The 19,239-nt window shown below is 54.2% G+C and overlaps 1 protein-coding gene across 2 annotated transcripts in view; it reads right to left on the bottom strand.

Annotated features, from left to right (window-relative positions):
- Positions 1 to 5,500: 5,500 nt before the first annotated feature.
- ABCG1 (ATP binding cassette subfamily G member 1) overlaps positions 5,501 to 19,239 on the bottom strand; it is an 80,475-nt gene continuing 66,736 nt past the window's right edge. The window contains exons 8-15 of one of the 2 annotated variants that reach the window (XM_075543355.1): positions 18,087 to 18,201; positions 15,111 to 15,259; positions 14,833 to 14,934; positions 13,965 to 14,133; positions 12,283 to 12,383; positions 11,506 to 11,664; positions 8,491 to 8,609; positions 5,501 to 6,590 (exon numbers count right to left, since the gene is read on the bottom strand). In XM_075543355.1, coding sequence (XP_075399470.1) covers positions 6,362 to 6,590; positions 8,491 to 8,609; positions 11,506 to 11,664; positions 12,283 to 12,383; positions 13,965 to 14,133; positions 14,833 to 14,934; positions 15,111 to 15,259; positions 18,087 to 18,201 — 1,143 coding nt within the window. In that variant the 3' untranslated portion in view covers positions 5,501 to 6,361. Of the gene's footprint in view, positions 6,591 to 8,490; positions 8,610 to 11,505; positions 11,665 to 12,282; positions 12,384 to 13,964; positions 14,134 to 14,832; positions 14,935 to 15,074; positions 15,260 to 18,086; positions 18,202 to 19,239 lie in introns of both variants that reach the window. The other variant, XM_075543354.1, reaches the window with a different exon arrangement.

Genomic DNA, 19,239 nt, shown 5'->3' on the forward strand with positions numbered 1-19,239 from the left:
GTCTTGCAGATCATATGCCATGGCCTTCAATGTCCTGAACATTTTAACCAGCAGGACACATTCAGGGGTCCCTAGGAGGGGGTATGATCTTGGTGAATTTGCCCCAAGATTCAAAACTTGATTTTACCATTCCTAGGCAATACCCCCACGGTTCCTGCTGCCATCCCAGCAAACACCCTTTTGGCAAACCTGGTTTCCCCCTAAGCTCCATGCATGCACTATGCAAAGGGAAGACCCAGCTGGAAGGGGCCAGGGCTGCTCCACACTGGGGCAGGGAAAGTACAAAGGTGAAGCCTCATGAGGGGCTTCCTCCCAGGGGGAATGGGGAGGGGAAGTGGGCCATGGAGATGCCACTGGCAGGGCTCCTGCACCTCCGTCTCCAACCAGCCCACCCAAGTGCCTGCATGTGCAAGGGATGATTCTTCCTGGCACAGAAAACCCAGATGCCCTGGCGGGCTGGGTAGAGGTAACCACAGGTGGTTAGGAGTGCCCAGAGACCAGATCTCAGCAGGGCACGATGGATATAAAATAGATGTCATCTCCAGGTGCACACCATCACAGGACCCTCCCCGTCTGCAATTCTCAGGCAAGGTGAACGCCAAAGGCACCCATTGGGGACCAGCAGGATGCGCTTCATGTGCATCCAGCGCAGACATGCCACGCAGAGGCTGGCTCCGCTCCCCTGAGCGCCATCATTCTGTGTCCGCTCTATTTTATTTGTGTGATTCAGGATGGCACCAGTTTCAGGGCCTGGGCTTCCCTCTTCAAGGCTGAAAGACTGCCCCAAACAATACAACCAACGCACAGGTACCTCTGCCCCAGTCCTGCCCTGGGGTCTGGAAGGATGGTAGCCAGAGACGTGCATCCCCGGGAAATGAGATAGACCGTGCACCTGTGCAGAGACATAATCTCCCGAAGCACAAATTCCTTAATGAAGGACCAGGAATTAGTGAGAGCCAGGGACCCTGAAGGAACATGACTTTCTGTCGGCTGGGAGGCGGAGTGAGCTGATCCGCAGGTACTGTCATGGGAACCAGATTTGCCTCCATGGGCACCCTCTGGCTGTGCCCAGTGCCCATCTCTGCCAGGGCTGGTAGGGCCTTAGGGGCCATTTGAAATCCAGCTGGGGACTGCACACAAGCAGGCATACTGCTGCTTCCCTGCAGGTGGGTGGGCAGCCCGTTTGGCAGGCCCGACACAGTCTATTCAAAGGCCGGCCGTGGGCACGCGCCTGGGGAACAGACGGCGGCACTGGGCACTGGCTCCTCACCTCCCGCTCAGGTAGACTTTGGGAAGGGAGGCCTTTTCCTCATTCAGGGATAGCAGGACCTGCAGAGTGGGTTCCCCCAAACGAGGACAGGAGCTTCTGCTGGGTCCACCCCCACAAGGTCAAGGCCGGCCTCGATGGTGACCACTGCAAAGGTGGAAGCAAGCTGGAGAGAAGGAGTGTGGGACTGCGGCAACCTTCCCATTGCCATCCCAGCAAGCCCTGCTCCTGAGCCACTGAGGTCACAGCCAACGTGATCCACTGAGGCGGGAGGGGGAGGGGAGGGCCGGGTCGGGGGGAGAGGGGTGCAAAACTTGACAACAACTGCACATAAAACATACAACTCGGTGCTAGTGGAAGGGTTATTATTTACAGGTGTGTCAGCCAGCAACACGAAGTCATTCGTCAGAACTCCGACGAGGCAGACAAGGTATATTCCAAAATCCCACCGAGCCGGGGGAAATTCAGGCAAGTCATTTGAAGCATTTAACACTGAACACAAATAGAATGTTTCATAGAAAATATTTTATTCGCAATCTAGGTGTGACAAGAACCTCGCGGTGGTCACAGACACCCCACACACTTCCTTCCCGTCCGCTGGTCTTGTTTCTTTTTTGTCACACTGCGGATTTCGCTGCACTCGATGAAAGCCTTACTTGGTGGGAGGTTGAGGATACTTTTTCATCTACCCCACAGCCGGTGGGGCAAGGTCCTCTTTCCTTCTTGGGGTAAAGGATGATGGAGTGAAGATTTAAGGCTGATCTTCAGAGACCATGACCACGGGATAGTGCTATGAAACCACCAGGGAAGCAGGCCTGCATGGGTGCATGCATGCCTGTGTGTGTGTGTGTGTGTGTGTGTACGTGTACAGACACAGACACGCACGCCTGCCCGTCTCCACACCGTGCTAGTTCCCAGGCGGGCTGCAGGTGGGAGCTTTGACAAGGCCAGGGCAGAAGGCGGCACTGCCCCACTGAGACAAGGAGTGAGACCAGAGCCCCATGGACCCCTTGGGGGACCATGGGTGCTCCTGGTGGTGGCAGGGGTGAGGAGTAATGGCGTTTCTCCCATCTCAGCCACCTCAGCATGTCTGGAACAGAGAATCAAACGAACAGCATCTCAACTCAGAATGCACCTTCTTTCTCACTCATTGGCTTCAGGCCCGTCTGCACAATTACGAATAGGAGGCAGTGCGGTAGGGAACGCCAAAGAGGGATTCTAAGGATTAGACATGGATTCAAGTTCCACTCCTCCCCTTCCCCAGCCCTGGGATCCTGGGTGCAATCCCGAGCCTCTCCCAGCCTCGGTGTTCCCATCTGTCAAGGGCAGGAGTGGGCATTGTCCTTTGAGAGCCGACCAATGACCTACAGAGAACACATCGTGTCAGAGGAGTACTCTCTGACTTCACCCCCAGCACAGCGCACACTCAGCATGTGGTTGCTCATCATGAACCGGCCATCTGGTCTCCTCCCAGCCCACACTAGAGGGTGCTGGGAGGGCAGGCCCACGTCTGAGTTTCCACCCTATTGAGCCCCTCATACCTGGACCCTCCCCAACACGTGGCGATGGGTTGGTCCCTTTTTGTTGCCTGAGTAAATGACTATGGAACTCCGAAGGCAGGCTGCCAATCCCTGGACGCTTCCCAAGGAACTGTGCTCAACAAATAGGGGCTCTCTGCTGTACACTTCCACAGAAACGGCCCAAGGTGGATTTCTCCCCAGACACACGGCCTGCTGAGCCCCTGGGGCTGTCTGTCTCAGGTGTTGGAAATGGCCTTCCTGTATATCTCTTGAGCTTTAAATCCCATCTCCTGGTCTGCAGACCTGTCTCTAAGACCAGGACATCAGATCTTAGCATCAGCTAGGTAAAAGGACTTCCTGCTTACTTCTCTCTTCCCTCCTTCCAGGAGTTTCCACTCCATCGGTGCAGGAACTTTGGGAAGAATGTAATTCCCTAGTTGATAATGAGCATGCCTGGAAGGAGGAGAGACACAGACTACTTCCCTGTGGATGAAGGCTAAAGGCTTGGCTCGCCAGGTTGCCTGGGGGATCAGAAGATTTCTTAGAGCAGTGTTGGAATTCTCTGTTGCTCCTTCCATCTTCTGAAAAGGTCCACTTCAAAGTGGTGTTCTTTGGACTTTTCAAAAAAATCGTATTGCTACCAACAACTAAGGAGGCTGCATATCTTTTATGCAAGGTTCAATCCTTCCTAAGAAATGAAGAAACTCGACCAGAGATCAAAGGCATATTTGGGTCATTACGTCAAGAATTAAACATGATTTATAACTGTAAAGCTTGTGTGGGTTTAAACGCCAACACATGAAAGAGAATATATCATCAGTTTTAGAGAAAAAAATTAAATACTTGGAATGCTAGGGCCATTGTAGAATAAGGTGCTTTATGTATCTGCCCTGGAACAGAAAGCAGAGGGTGCATATCTGGAAATCTAATTGAGAGAGGGAGGGGCTACTTCATTTCCATAAAGAATGGAAGAGTTTATAACGACGATGCTCCAACAGGCTCTTGCTGGTGCTTAGAGAGGGACACAGGTAGCTTTCCAGGCTAATGGCCCAACCTCACAATCGTGGTTTGGGAACCTCAAGTCTACAGGGGCACTATAAGCATGAGTCCCCTGTGCGGTGACCTTCAGAAGACAGTACGCTCTAATGAACAACCCTGACAAATAACCCTGAAAACTGCACGTGCCCTCCCCTTGAAACAGCGGAACACCCTTATACCCCCAGACCTCGGCCTTGAGAGGACGCCAAGTGCTTCCTTATCAACACATGGATTCGATTGCTCTACTGAGACAAACTAAAACGCAGGGAGCGTGAGAGCCTAGGGGAACAGAACCTTTGGAGAGCGGCAATGCTTTGGGAAACCAGATCTTGAACCTCAAGGACTCTCCAATACTGTGGTTACAATGAGGGAGACGAGGTGGTCAATGGGGCAGCAGTGGGTGACCCGACACAGCCCAGTGCCTACCATGCACGTCCTCATCAGGGCCGAGGCAGACCACACCAATCTACAATGGGGAGACTTATCTGGAAGGTGCGGGCTCTTTACACATTGATGTCACCCAAGACACATCCGAGGGCGATCAGTTTTCCCTCTTTTCAATTCTCTATTCCACCTGGCTGTTCCTTTCAGAGTCCCCTCTATATATGATGTCTTCTAGGCAAATTTATCCGGAAATTGGATGAAAACGTCAACATACAACCTTTCAACAACTTAATTTTATACATATATAAAATATATATATGGCTATTAACTTCATATAGATATGAAATCTATAAAATCTGGTTAGAACAATTTTGGAATGTCGTGTTGAATACTTATCTTAATATATGTCATGGAGTTCGCGCAAAAAGAACTAGGGGTCGAAAAGGAATCTGTTTGCGCTACAGAGCGAATCACTGTGTGGAAACGGTAGACCTTCCCTGGACGCTTCTCATGCTCTTAAAGGAAGAAATGAACACTTCGGAAAGTCAATGGCAGCATCCCAGGGTCTCCTAGCACTGAGATGGCCTCACCAAGAGTCCCGTGCTGTTATTTACAGAGCAGGAGACCGAGGCTCAGGGAGGCCAGTTACTTGGCTCATGAAAATGGCAATCTTCCATTAGGAGACCCTGGTCCCAGGAGACCGACCTTCTAGAAGGGGATCAGACCGGCATTGTCTTCCAGGTGGCCTTCTTTGGCTACTATCAGCTCCTGCCCTCGCCATGAGGCAGCCCATGGACCGTGAGCAGCCCTGCTATGGATTACAAAGGTCCCTTAAGGGGTGTTCAGCCTGCTTGCTCTAGAGGGCTTTAGTTAGCAACAGTGTCACTGGAATTTGGGGGGGTTTTAGTCTGAGAATATGCAGGGTCGACACAAGTCCCAGCATTTGAGAAGCGAACTGCCCATGGGGTGGTGCCTCTTTGATTGCGTAGTTGAAATGCGACCAAGTCCAGGTCCAAGAGGTGCAGGGGCTCACAATTCTTCAAGCAGCACTTGCTCGTGCTGGGCGCACTCTGCCGTGCTACGGGCCTTCCCCGATTGCTTGCAAAGGTCTTGGGTCGGCGTCTTCCCCTCTAGGAGAGCTCTCGTCTTCCCCCACCTGTGCCTGCACGTCTATCCTGCAGCTTGGACACCTGCAATGTTCCCAAGCCCAACCTTCCAAGGTTCAGTGGAGGTAGTCGATATGATATGTGAACAACAAAATCAATTTTTTAAATGAAAGTTGATCTGGGAAAAACGTTAGGCAAAATTAAGGTGCTCGGACATTTAGAAAGGAAAAAAATATTTATACATATATTTTGCATAACATAAGAAACATAAGGGAAAGATTTTGAGTTGGCTGATGTTCTACAACCCCCTCCCACCATGTTCTACACAGCGTCCTTGCTTCCAGTTTCAAAATCTTCCCTCGACCCGTAAAGAGCATTTCACTCTGTGCCCCAAGTTCTCTCTGTCTGTGAGACCAGCTCAGTGACTGAGGCCGACCCATTGGGTCTCTACAAGGCAGGTTAGTGATCCTGCACGGTTGTCTTGAATGAGTCCTAAAAAAGATAGGATTTCTTCAAAGGCATGACATTTATCGACTTTTGGCTTGGTGAGCGGCTTCTCGCTGGAAAGAGACAAACTTTCGAAAGACCACAACTATGAACAGACAACAGTCATAGAACAGTGTCACTCCACGCTTCCACATTCTCCCCCGACATCTGGGGAGGCCACGCTGCCTGCAGCCCAGGGGGTGCCTGCCAATCCCCTGCCCACAATGGAAGGTGTCCGGTCAAACGGGGAAGGATGCGTATTTACCAAGGAACCTTCTTGTCCTAAGTTGTTTTGCAGTTTTAAATTCCACCCCAGTGGTTTAAATTCTGCACGTTAAACAACAGAAAAACAGGGAAAGCAAACTTGGATCTTCCTCCTAGGTATAGCTAGAAAGGGTAATGGAGGGAAGTTGAGCACTTAGACCCCCACAAACCACGAGTGGTTTCCAGGGGCAGGGTCCCCCGGGTCCGCACAGGGTGGGCCACAAGCCTGCCGCCACAGTCCTGGATGTGCCCTTGGCTGCCGTGCCTCATTTCCTCTCGACTGGCAGCTGAGCATTTTACCTCTCCGCCCGGATTTTGTACCTCAGGACGAAGTAGGCAATGAGGCGCAGGGAGATGAAGAAAATCCCCAGGACGATGAAGTCCAGGTACAGCTTGGCATTTTCCACATCCAGCTCTCTCAGGATGGCCTCCGACTTCTGAAAGTGGCAGGTGTCGGCAATGTCGCAGTGCAGGTCTTCCCGGTCGAGGCCGTAGATGGAGAGGATGACGCCTTCGAACCCGTACCTGTGATGGAAAGCATGTGCGTGAAGCAGACCTCGGCTGCCGCCACGTTCACATGACCGGGCCCCTCGGTGGAAAGCATGTGCATGAAGCAGGTCTCGGCTGCCGCCAAGTTCACATGACCGAGCCCCTCGGTCCCTGCCACCACCTGCTGAAGGATGCTACTCCCTTGCAATGCTCAGCCTGGCTTTCTTCCTCCCCATCGGGCATTCTTCTCCAAATCCATTCTAACCTTTCGACAGCTTCTCAAGTGTAACATTTTTCTCCTAGTGTTTCCTACAGCGCCTCTGTGGTTGTTACATCATCTCATGTCAACTTGAAGTGTAGGGGTGGAGTCTAGCCTGTCAATCAGGTCACAGCCTGATGGTGCCTCCCTGTGGGCATGACCTTCTCATAAGGGGGATCCTGGGAACCTCCCCTCTCTCTCTGCTTCACCTTCCTAATGGGGAGACACTTGGAGACCCACCAGAGCGCTGTGATAAGCTGTGCCATTGGATCCACGGGACTTTGCACCCACCAGCCTATGATCTCCCTGCACGCTGCATCATCGCATGTGGCTGCGTGAGTCTAAAGAAGGACTTAAGGACTAGCATCGGACGTATGGACTTTCTGGGCTGGGATGTCTGCTTGATGTACAGTAACATCTTGATAGAAAGCGCTCTTACACATCTCAGAGTGTCACTGATTTGTTTCTCTAATCAATCTGGCCCTAACACAGCCTCCAACCGCCGCCACCACCACCACCCACCACCACACACATCATCACCAACACCAGCACTATCACCAGCACCAGCACCAAACCCCAACTCAAATGAAGAACAGGCATTCAGTGAGCGGTGAGAGGTACAGGAAAATGCATCTCTTGCTTCCGATATTATGTAATTTCCACCAGGTAGACAGCACAATGGCTCTGCTATCTCTCCAAGGACTTTGGAGCACTTAAATCCAACATTCGCCCCCCCAGAGCATTCTGTGCCAGCCCTACATGGTGAGAACAAATTGATTTTGTTCAAAACACACTGATCTTGAGTAGAAAGCAGCTAGTTTCAGTTTCCTGGTGTCGGAGAGCGTGCGGGCAACTGAGACTCTGTGCAAGGGCTTTGTTTGGCTGGGGTGCTTCTGAACAATGTGCCTGGGTTTGGAGTGACATTCTAGAAGAGAAGAGCTTGTTCCCAACTTAAGGTCTCTGGTGTCACGTGGAACCACAACTGCCGAGGAGGAAGACTCTGAGGCAGGCATGGCGGTGTGAAGGGCCAACGTGCCAAAGACTGATGGAACCTGATAACCTAAATGCTCAGGTGCTAGACTCTTCTTGTTCCAAGTGTGGCTGACTGTTTGCCCCGTGCCCGCGCCCCCCTCCTGGATTTCTGATTACAGCTTACAAATACCTATAAACATTGTTCCTTTCCGTGAGGAATGTGGGACTTCCCCAGAGGGAAGCGTTTCTCCCTTCCTAAGCCAACTAATCTCCAAACTCCTTGTCATCGAGTAGATTCCAACTCACAGCGACCCCATTAGGCAGAGCAGAACTGCCCCGGCGGGTTTCTGAGACGACAAATCTTTATAGGAACAGAAAGCCTCAGTTTCCTCCTGGGGGGCAGCTAGTAGCGTTGAATGGCTGACCTTGCAGCTAACAACCCACTCTGCCAGGATCTGGGGATCCCTCGTGGCTTCTTCAAGCGATGAAGTGCTAGGGTTTGTCCCTCCCTGCCTTATTTTGTGTGTGTTCAGGAGGGTGTGGGCACACACAAGGGCAAACATCAACGTAATCAATACCCTTGGGTCTGTGGCTGACAAAGTGGTTTTTGTGAACAATTGCGGGTTAGTCCCGGGCCTTTCATTTGCCCTGGAGATATGAAGCGCACCCCACTCCCACCCCGTCCCGCTGGCCACGCCACACTACCTGACGTAGGAAATGTAGGACATCCACTGCAGGTACGTGGGGATGGTGTCGAAGCTGACGAAGAATCCCGAGAAGAGGAGGACAGGGATGGCAGTCACAGGGCCCACGAAGGTGGCCACCTAGGGGCAGGACAGGGACACGGGAGGGTTTACTGTGAGGGGAAAGCAGGAAGTCGGCCCACTCCATCCTCAGGTTGGCCCTGGATGCTATTTTTTTCCACAGCTGGCCACCAGATGGACAGAAGGACCCCCTAAAGGACGAGTCTTCAGGGAGGGTCCATTAAGAACCAAGAAGATGGCTGAAAGGCATCTTGGTTCCCCCTGGTGAGAAGCAGGAGCGGTGGCCACACACTGGGAAAGCATTTGATCGCCATGGCCGCACAGGTCCGAGGAGGGTGGCTGGCTAGAGAAGCAAAATCAAGCCTTCAGTGACGCACAGGAGCAGGGCATCCTCTGGGAATGGTAATGAGCTGTGCTTAACGAAGCGCAGGGGACCGTGTCTCCCTGAGGCGCTGGCAATTAGGTGGCGTCACTGTATTGGAAGGGCTCGCCACCTGGAAGCAGAGGCCCAGCTGTCTGCCCTGCTGTGACACCTGCCCACAGGTCCTCAGCGAGCCTCCCTCAGAGCCCAGGGGAATAGCAGGTGGGGGGAGGGCAGGGGACCCTTGGATGCTGCCCACAAGCCACGCTGACGGTTGCTCCCATGGGAGACCCAGCAGGACGGACACGACTCAAAGGCAGGACTGCTCAGTGCCGGCCCCACGTTTGAAGAACAGGAGTGGGCACACAGCAGACACTCAGCAGGACTTACAGCAGATGAAGCTGGCTTTAGCATGCAGCAGCGGGGCCTTCCTGGGTGTCACCACCTGTCGGGCAGGTGGGCCGCGCAGGGTGAAGGACCGCCACAGCGACTCAGGCCGTTAGGGTGAAACGAACATCTAGTGAGCAGTCCAGCTGTGTGTGTGTGTGTGTGTGTGTGTGTGTGTGAGAGAGAGAGAGAGAGAGAGAGAGAGAGAGAGAGAGAGAGAGACTGGGTGTGCAGGACTATGTGTGTGTGCACTTTGTGAGAGAGCAGGGGAGTGTGTAAGGTGTACAGACTTCCTAACAGGGATGTCACAGATGACACTATGAGTGGGTGATACCGTAAAGGCAGGCTGACCAGCCTCGCGAGGGCCGGTGGGGTGGGAAAGACTCTTTGGAAGACGCTGAGCAGGGGAGGAGAGGCTAAACCTTATCGGGTGGGCCGTGGTCCTCCTGGTGGCCCTGGCAGCCAGCCTGGGGGACAGAGAAAAGAGCCTGCCGATGTGAGCTGTTCTGAGAGTGGGCATCTCTGGGTGTGGCTGGTGGTAGAACATGGGACTGAGTGGGCCAGACAAGCGCATAGTGTGTCTGATACTCTGTGCTTGCTGTGGGGACTGCGTCCTGGGGTTTTGGGGATGTAGGGCAGGTGGCTGTGTGGCACAGTGGTTGGGAAACCTGGTGAGAAATGCCTGCAGCCTGGGCTGCAAACACTTGTGAGACGCCAGCTATGTGCTAGATGCTGGACTAGACCTCGCAGACAGAGTGCCACAGAGGAGGGGCCTGCCCCTAAGACTGATACCAGAAGCCTTCAACCCCAAGGAAAGTTCTAGGCAGGGATGCTGGCAGGCAGGCACTCCCAGTCTGCTTGTTCTTTAAAAAGCCATGAGGTATCTGAGGCCCTCCTCTGGGCAAGACATTAGGAGACTCTGCCCAGGAGGGCCCGGCCAGGTTGTGGGAGTGGGGCAGGTGCGTAATGGAAAGAGGGGTATAAGGATCATTTCTGGGGTGCTGACTGTGGGCCAGAGTGCTTGATGTGGGCTGTCATGTTCAGTTCTCACAGCAATCCAATACCCCGAAAGAGCCCTGCCGCGGGCTAGTTGATGCCAATGGATAGGAACCCCAAAAGTTGCAGACTAGACTGCTCCACGGGTTCTACAGTTAGACTCTCTAGGGGAGATTGCCAGGCCTCTTTCCCATGCTGCTGCTGGGACAGTCTGAATTGCCAACCTTGGGTCGGGGACCTCGCAGCCCTGTGAGGTCAGATCCCTGCCCTTCCCATTTCTGGCTGGGGCCTGCAGGGAGGCCCTGGAGGCTCAGCCCTGGTGGGGAGCAGGGGCGGGGAGGGTCGAGGGCTCAGGAGCCCTCTTTTACCAGTGTTCTGGCTTTAGTTTTCAAAGGACAGAGCCTGCCGTGGGGGTGGGGGGGATGGGAGGAGCAGAGGTGGAGACTGGAAAGCCCACATGGGTTGAGATGTTGAAAGAGCAAGATTGACCTTGGAGGCAGGGAGCAAGGAGGGAGCGGTGAAACCCATGCAGGTGTGTGGAGGACCTGAGGGATGGCTAATGGACCCACACAAGGTGTGATCCCAACCAAATTGCCTCCGCTCCCTGGGCCAGTCTCCCCTCTGGACAGGACTAGCCCTGAGCTCCAGGGCATGGTTAGGCATGGGTGCTTAGATGGGGAAACACCTCCTGCAGTGAAGTGCCATGTAAGGGAGTTCTGGAGGCCCCGACAGGTGGTGTGGGGGGGTGGGGGTCTAGCCCGACCAGTGGGTCCATGGAAGGAAGGCCGGTAAGGATTTCAGCCAGGAAATCCCTAGGGAGCAGTTCTTCCTGGGGAGTCAGAGACCACTGTGAGCTGGGATCCACTGAGAGAAACTAGCTCGGTTTGGTTTGGGCAGGGAGTCAAGGCGCGGTGCACGCTGTTAATTGAAACGTTGGAGTTTCAAGTCCACCTAAGGTGCCCGGATGTAAGGTCTGGCACTCCACTTCTGAAAAGCCAGCCGCTGAACACCCTTGGGGGCTCTGCTCTGCACCCTGTGAGGCAGCTGCACTCACCATCACTCACCACACACTGCTGACCTTGACTGTCCTAGACAACGGATTCCCCCCCTGTGGGGACAGCGGGGAAGCGCCAGGCTCTGGAGTGCAAGGCGAAGTGGGGGGAAGGGTACCAGGGAGAGTGGCCTGGCCTGCGGTGCCCCCCGGGCCAGTACCTGCAGGGATGTGGAGGCAGCCCCGATGAGCAGGCCCAGGGACTGGGCCACGAGGGACGTCATGGTGCCCAGGGCAGCGAACAGGACGAAGCGTACTGCGTCGCACGGCTGCGAGGTCATCCAGTACACGATGCTGCAGTAGGCCACTGGGAACATGATCTGGGGACACAGAGCACACGGGGGTCACTGCAACACTCAGCCCAGCCCTCAGCAGGCAGGACGCTGCCGCACTCACAGCCCACGGTTCCTGGTAAGGTCCTTCCTGTTGCGCCCTTTGGAGTTCCCCCTCCCTGTGGCCCCCTACTATGCTCTGGGGTACAAATGAAGAGCCTGCAGCCCATGTTGTAGACCCCACATCCACCATGGAGTAGGTAGGTAACTTCGATGCAGTAATTTTAACAATGTAACCAAGCTGCATTAACTACTGAGCCTGAGGGTGGCCACCGTGTAACTATTGTAACTCCTTTGGTAACTTCTGTAATTGCTGACCTGTTGCTTGACTTTTGAAATTGCTGATGTTGCTTATAAACCCCACTGCATTTTGATAAGGTCCTATATTTTCCAGGTAGCATGACACCATCTGCCCCTGTGCCTTGTTTGTTCCACAGTATGGAAACTCCCCTCTTTAAGCATTCGGAGTCGAGGGAGAACTAGGCTCTCGCCGCCCCTTGACCACCAGCTAATAAAGGTTTGTGAACTTTAATTAAAGTTGCATGTGGGTTCATATTGATCTCACTCCGATACTAGTGTCCAGTGACGCCCTCCTTCACTACATACCTGGAAGGGGACGTCGGCCATGGTCTTGGCCAGGTAGTAGGCCTTCAGGCTGTACCAGTAATTCAGGTGTTCCCGAAGAAATACACTCATCTCAAGAGGAACTGGGAAGAAGACAAGAAAATGGGATCAAGAAGATGGGCTTGGCATACCAAACTCTTAAGTAGGCTATCTCGTGCCAACCTGCTCCTAACCCCATCCTGCCCCGTGTCACCACGTGGGCCTTACGATGCTTGAACAAGATGATATGAAATGGTCTACCAGCCTGGGAGGGACTGGACAGATGGTGGTTAGGTCCTCAGCGGCTAACGGAAAGGTTGGAAGCTGGAACCCATTAGTCATGTGTAGGAGACAAGGCCTGGCAGTCAGCTTCCATCAGGATTACAGCCTGGGAAACCTGATAGCACGGTTCCACTCTGCTGGACAACATGTCTGCGAACTGGAATTGGCTCACCAGCACGCAGCAGCAGCTCCAACCTGGTGGGTCTGCCAACTTTTAAAGCCTGAGAGTCATGGGCGGGGGAGTCCTGGGGTGAAGAAGATCTACGAGGATGCTGAGAATCTTTCTAGTTATTCACTCCACTGCTGACTGCTGACGGATTCTGATTCAGTTTGCCTGGATAAGAAGACTTCTCATGGGTAAGACCTTCCAGGCTGGTCTTGCGAGGCCAGGGATTCCAGGCAGGGCAGGAAGGAGGTGTTTCTCTGGGGCTCTGCTGAGGCAACAACTGTCTATATTACCAGCTCCACATGACCAAGGGATGCCTTCTTCGCCAGCAAATCAGAATGACGTGGACACTCGTCCATAGGAGCTTTACCCAATCACAAGGTGTGCCACACAAGGGCTGGGTTAGTAACTCAACTCTAGTCGTGGTTGTTGCCAGTTGCCAGTTGCCATAGATCAACTCGGCAACCCATGGATAATGGAATGAAATGCTGCCCGCGCTTGTGCCATCCCAGTAACAGGTGAGGGCTCTCATTGGCTGGCACTCAGAAGTAGAATGCCAGGCCTTTCTTCCTAGTCCATCAGAGTCTGGAAGTTCTGCTGAAGCTTGTTCAGCATCATAGCAGTATAGCACCTCATAAGTGGTAGTGGTCCAAGAGGCATACTGGCTGGGAATAGTCAACCTGAGTCTCCTGTTTGGGAGGTGGCAATCCTACTATTTGAACCACCACCGACCCACAACCGAGCTCAAATGACAAAATCAAATTCCAGCTCACAGCAAGCCTACTGGACAGAGCAGAACTGCTCCCTGGGCTTCCCAGGCTGTGAATCTGTACGTGAGCAGTAACCTTGTCCTTCTCCCAGGAGCATCGGTGGGCTTTCACTGCTGACCTGTGGTTAACAGCCCAACATGGAAGCTACCTGGTCGCCAGAGCTCCTGATAGCTGAACTAGGGGGGTGCACAAGGAGGGGGTTGGATGGGCTCCTAATTAGTACACTTTCAGAAGTATCGCCTCCGTGGCCTTTCTGACCATGCCTTGAAGCCTTCTGTTAGCAATTCATTCCTTTGACTCAACAAAGTCTATTCTTGTCTGATAGAAAAGACAGCCACACCTCCATCTGTCCCCCAGAAACGATGGCTTTCAGAAAAGTCACCCCCAGGTCAACCATGACCACAGTCCGCTGCGCGTGGGCAGGAGGCCCGGCCGTGCAGAGGAGGGAGGGGCTGCCGGCTGCTTACATGTGAGCACGGTGGGCATGAGGGCCGCAAACATGAGGAAAAGCATGGAGAAGAAGAGGAAGCCGGAGTTGCTGAGCACTTTCTTGGCCTCGTTCCCGATCCCCAAGTAGAGCAGGCCGATGAGGAGGCCGATGCCAATGTGCGAGGTGATCCGCAGGTGCGTCAGGACCTGGGGACAGACGCAGTCTGCACTCAGGGAGCGTGGAAGCCAGGGCCGGGAGGGTGACCCACCACAGCAAAGAGGCCAGGGCCTTCAGAGGCACGGCACATAAGTTCTGGGACAGCAGACCCTAGGCTTCCTCCAGGCCTTTCCTCCCAAACCCTAAGCCACTTCAAACATATGCACGGGCACTCACACAGGATGAGACTGTGTAGCTGTTAAAAACAGAAGCAACTGCAACCTTTTGGCTAAATGCCTTTCAAAAAGGACAAACCAACAAGGGTGAACGACCTGCAGGGAAGAGGTTTCTATACTGCCCACCCCCTCCCATAGGGCATGAGTGGCCACAGGGCTTGTTCTGGCCAGGGGAACGTGGACACGTGGACACTCGGTCAGGGACATGGCTTTGCGCCTGTGCTGTCCCTTTGCCATAAGAAAGGTGTACTGTAGAAGAGAGGCAATCCTTTCTTCTGGGTCCCAGCAGGACAAGACACAGGAGCAGAGCCACAAACCCCCTCCTCCTCACCGCTCCCCACCGGACACCGACAGGTAACATAAGCAAAGCAGAACCACGGACAGTGGCGGACACAGCTGCGCTAGGAGCGCTCGTTACAGCAGCGAAACAGAGTGAAAACTGACCAATACAGATGGAGGGACAAGGCAGCCCTTTGGACAGGACAGGATAGATGTCGCTCCAAGCCCCCTTACCGAGTCCCTCATGATGCTGAGGAATGTCCTTTTGAAGAGGATGCAGAACTGGGTGAGACAGCTCGCCGAGAAGCTGTGGCAGCCTTCCATGGAAGTAGAATCCTAAGGGCATATCCAAGAAGGGAGCGGAGGTGAAGCTCCAGCCCAGGGTCCCTCTGCGTCCTTGCTAAGGGGTGCTTCATGCAGCTAGGTGCAAAATGCAGCATGCAGCTCTCCTCGGGAGGGGAAGGGACTTCCATTACCTTTCTCAACCCCTTTAATCGTTTTGCCTGCTTTACCTCTTCAGAGGGCCGGTGCCAAAGAAAGGGGTTCACCTCGGCATCGCCCCCGAGGTCTCTCTTGTAGTCCGAGTCGCACATGCCCTCGCGAACGGCTCTCACCAGGCGGCTGTTCTGGTCGCCGTACTCGCCAGAAGCCACCTCCATGACTGCACAGAACACACACACGGTGGGGGGGGGGGTCAGCATCCCCGTGGCCACAAGGCACCCCTGTGTGTCCTCTCCATTTCACAAGGAAGCACAAGTCCCCCAGCCCTGGAGACGGCCCTGGCTCACGATGCCCACCCCCACCCCCCGCATTGTGCCTGCAGAGCACGGTGCCCCCTACAGTGTGTTTGGGTGCAACTGGGTTTGGGAAATAGATCGCCTGCCCTTTCTTCTGTGGTGCCTCTGGGTGGACTCGAACGGCCAACCTGGTGGTTAGCCACCGGGCACGGCTACATGAAAAGCTATGGCACAGCCACAAAGGAAAGAAATGGTGGGGAATCACTGAAAACAATTGTGTAGATGCCACATCATGAGGCTAGCGATGCTGGAGCCACGTTTCAACACCTTGTTATCGACTCTGCAACCCAAAGCGAGGCCATTGACCTGGTTGGAAAGCGGTGAACGAAAGGGGTGCAAATCTGCGGAGTCGGGGAACCTGAGGCGTCAGCTGCTCGCCCATCTGACAGTGACCCCTATCACGGCAGCATGGGAGCTTGGGGAGCAGAACCACAACCAGCAGCAGCCCCGAGACGAGAGATCGCAGATTCATGGGCCTGGGAGATGCGACCAGGGACAAGGCTCATAGATCCCCATACTGACCCCTCTTCCTCCTCGCTCACCACTCACCCCCACGGTCTCCTTCACCCCCAGCATCACCCGGCTTACTCCCAAAGTCACATGCTCTTCGGATGATGTCACATGCTCTGGCTTCGTCAGCCCATGAGGACGATGGGCCTTCCTGTCCCTGACAGGGGACGTCCTCCATCCTACTGGCCCTCTTTGTTCAGTGTCCCTAGGTCGGTGACATTCCCTGCTCCCTTCCAGGCTCCCCTGGGCCCTATCTTTTCATCACATCTTTCCAGAAAAACCAACTCTGTGCTGTCCCAAGGCCTGCGCTGACACAGCCAAGCCCCAGGAGTCACACTCCGGGCCACCTCTGGGAGTGGCGCTGACACTCGCACACGGCTGCTTCCCAGGCCCTCATGTCCTGTTCTCCCCGCGGATGCTGGACTTCTGTCCATCCGAGGAGATGGCAGCCCCCGACGGGAACACTGTCCTCTCTCCACAGGCAGTATTTCCTCTCCTTCCTGTCCATCCTCCCTCTAAGGCGCTCACCTCCTTGCAGGCTTAGGATCCTTGTCCTGCCCAGCAGGGCCATGTCACCGAATGTCCCCTCTGCTCTCTGGGAGCAGCATGCCACTATCAAGGTGACCCTTCCCACAGGCTTTCCCGAGCCCTCAAGTCTTCTCCTTACACAAGACTCTCCCGCGCCCTCACCTCCTCTCAGAGGACTGCCTTCTCCCCTGGCCTCCTCCCCGCAAAACTGCTACCCAGCAGTGGGGAGCATCTCCTAGGACCCTGCCTTGCATGGCACCATTTGAGCAGTGCATAGACAGCGGGAGTCCTGGAGGTGACACGTGCAGATGTTTTTCAGGGAAATAACACAAAACAGAAGGAAGCGCTGCCCAGTCCCAAGCCACCCTCATGTGTCCCCACACCTGAGCCCCTGGCTGCAGCCACTGTGTCAATCCATCTCCACTGACCAAGCATACTGTCCAGGGGGCCAACCCTGAGACCAGTAGCACAGAGGGAGCCATGCAGCTGTGATGGAGGGGGTGGGGGGCAGGGAGAGAGGGAGGCAAGGAGTGTGCTTTTGGAGACACTGGATTTGAAGCGCCTGGACAGTTGGCGATAGCAGTGTCAGGGAGCATGAAGCACAGAGGCGGGTCCTAGAGACAGAGATGGCCAACATCAGCGATGCTTGAGGATGGACCGAATGTCCCAGAGGGTGTGGACAGGAAAGAAAGAAACAACAGGGGGTCCCTGGGCCCCGGTGATGGTGTCAGACATTTGAGCTGTTACTATAGCCAACATGATGCACGCAGTGAATGTCTGGATGATGCGGTTAATGTCCCCGTCAGTGAGCTCAAAGCAGAGGTTCCCTTCCACCCAGAGGCATCGTTCAGGGGTGCATGGGGGATCTACTGCCAAACAGCCAGCCCCGGAACGCTCCCTGGAGCCTGCACCGACTGGCACACGAGTTGACTGTGGGGAAGCAGGTTTTGTCAGTTGGGGTGCAAGTAGTGGGTGGGTGGGGTATGGACAGACGAGGAGGTGGCCCACCTCAAGGCCTCTCTTTAAAGCGATGGGCCCTCAATCGGTTCCCCTCCACTCTGGACTTTGTTGCTATCATTAAATGCTCCCTCAAAATTTAAATTCCCCTTTTTGGGGTCTCTGGTAATGAATGCAGTTGGCAGGGGAAGACATTCTAAACCAAAAAGGTAAGGTTTCCTTTTTCCTTCATAGAAATGACTTCAACCAGACTGGGGGGCTTCCTGATAAAACATGTTAGAGGTATGGCTCCTAACAACACACAGCTCAGGCAGCACTGCTGGCTCAGAGGCAGAAGTGCTCGGCTGCTGAAAGGTTGGCGGTTCAAAGCCAGCAGCTGCTCTGCAGGAGGCAATGTGGCTGTCTGTTGCCTTAAAGCTGAGAAACTAAGGATCTCCATGAGACAGCGCTACCCTGTCCTTTAGAGCCCCTAAGGGTTGGCATTGGCTGAAGGCAGTGGGTTTGGGTAGCATGCAGCTCCCTTGCTCCGGTTCCAGGTATCTCAATCTGCAGGGCAGGAGTTCAGCTCTTAGGCACTCCGTCACAAAAAGCGCTCAAGCCATCTGTGAGATAGTCGCTACTCCCTGATCCTGCGCCAAGGGCAAGAGTAGGGCGTGACCGACCCGTGTCCTTCTGGCTGGTTAGGGCTCTACTTACCAAAATCTGCTGGGTTGTGGTAGGTCGGACAGTTGAGGTCTAAATCTCTCAGATAGGGGACAAGGTTGGAGACTTTTCCCCGATACACACACTGTCCTTGACTTAGGACATACAGCTGCAATGGAAGGAGAGGCACAAAGTCAATCCTGCCATCCGCCCCAAAGCAACAGGCATCACACCCCGTCTCCATCAGTGTGTGTGTGTGGTTCTGCATTGGTCTCTGTCTCTATTTCCCTCTCGTGCCTTCAACCTATCCCCATCTTTCTCACTCTTGTTTCTCTTCCTCTCACTAGAGCTTTCAGTGACCTCCAAGGTCCCTGTTCAAAGGGAAGGCAGGGAAGCCTGCTGATCACTAGCCACCTGCTAACAGCCCTGGCGGCTCTGGAGTTCAGCTTGGTTGCTCGCCGAAAGGTCAGGAGCTCCACTCCCAGCTGCTCCCCAGGAGGAAGACGTGGCTACCTGCTGCCATAGAGACTGCAGCTGTCACCGCCCCACGGAGTCCTCCAGTCTGTCCTGTGGGGTCTCAATCCGAATCACTCAATGGCACAGGACTGCCACCATCCGCTTAGGAAAAACCTTGGAACTATATACCTTTCATCCCTTGGGATTATTTTTTTCAGGGGTGGGGAGTGGGGCAGGGTAGGTAATGGGACTCATCATAATCAAAACCTAAGATTCATCAGAGTCTGTTGCACAAATCATGTGTCACTAATGTGGCAGGATTTCTTCCAGTTTATCAGTGGAAGGAACAAAGTCTCAGTCATGCCAGTGGCTTGTCCCCCCTCCCATGGCCACCAGTCATGGCTGGGAGAGGACACTGCCCAGTTCTTCCTCTTCCCCCAGACATCCTACCTGCTTAGGACCCCTAAGTGCCATAAAACCCAAGACCAAGGCCACCCCAAAATGACGGCCCAGGAGAAATCAGCCAGGGCAGTGCCTACTCAGGATTTTGCGCTTAGGCTAACTAGGGCGGGTGGGAAGGATACCAGTGGCTTTAACATGCTCTGCTGCTGGTGAGTCTACCCAGAGGTGCCTCAGAAGAAAGGTGTGGTGGTCTACTTCACAAAAACATGAGCGGAGGAGCACATGTTTACTCTGATACACAGGAGGACCATGAGTAGGAGCCAACTGGCTGGCCCTGTTTTTTTCTGCT

The sequence above is a fragment of the Tenrec ecaudatus genome, chromosome 2, assembly GCF_050624435.1.
Source record: "Tenrec ecaudatus isolate mTenEca1 chromosome 2, mTenEca1.hap1, whole genome shotgun sequence".
In the NCBI taxonomy this organism is placed as follows: Eukaryota; Metazoa; Chordata; class Mammalia; order Afrosoricida; family Tenrecidae; genus Tenrec; species Tenrec ecaudatus.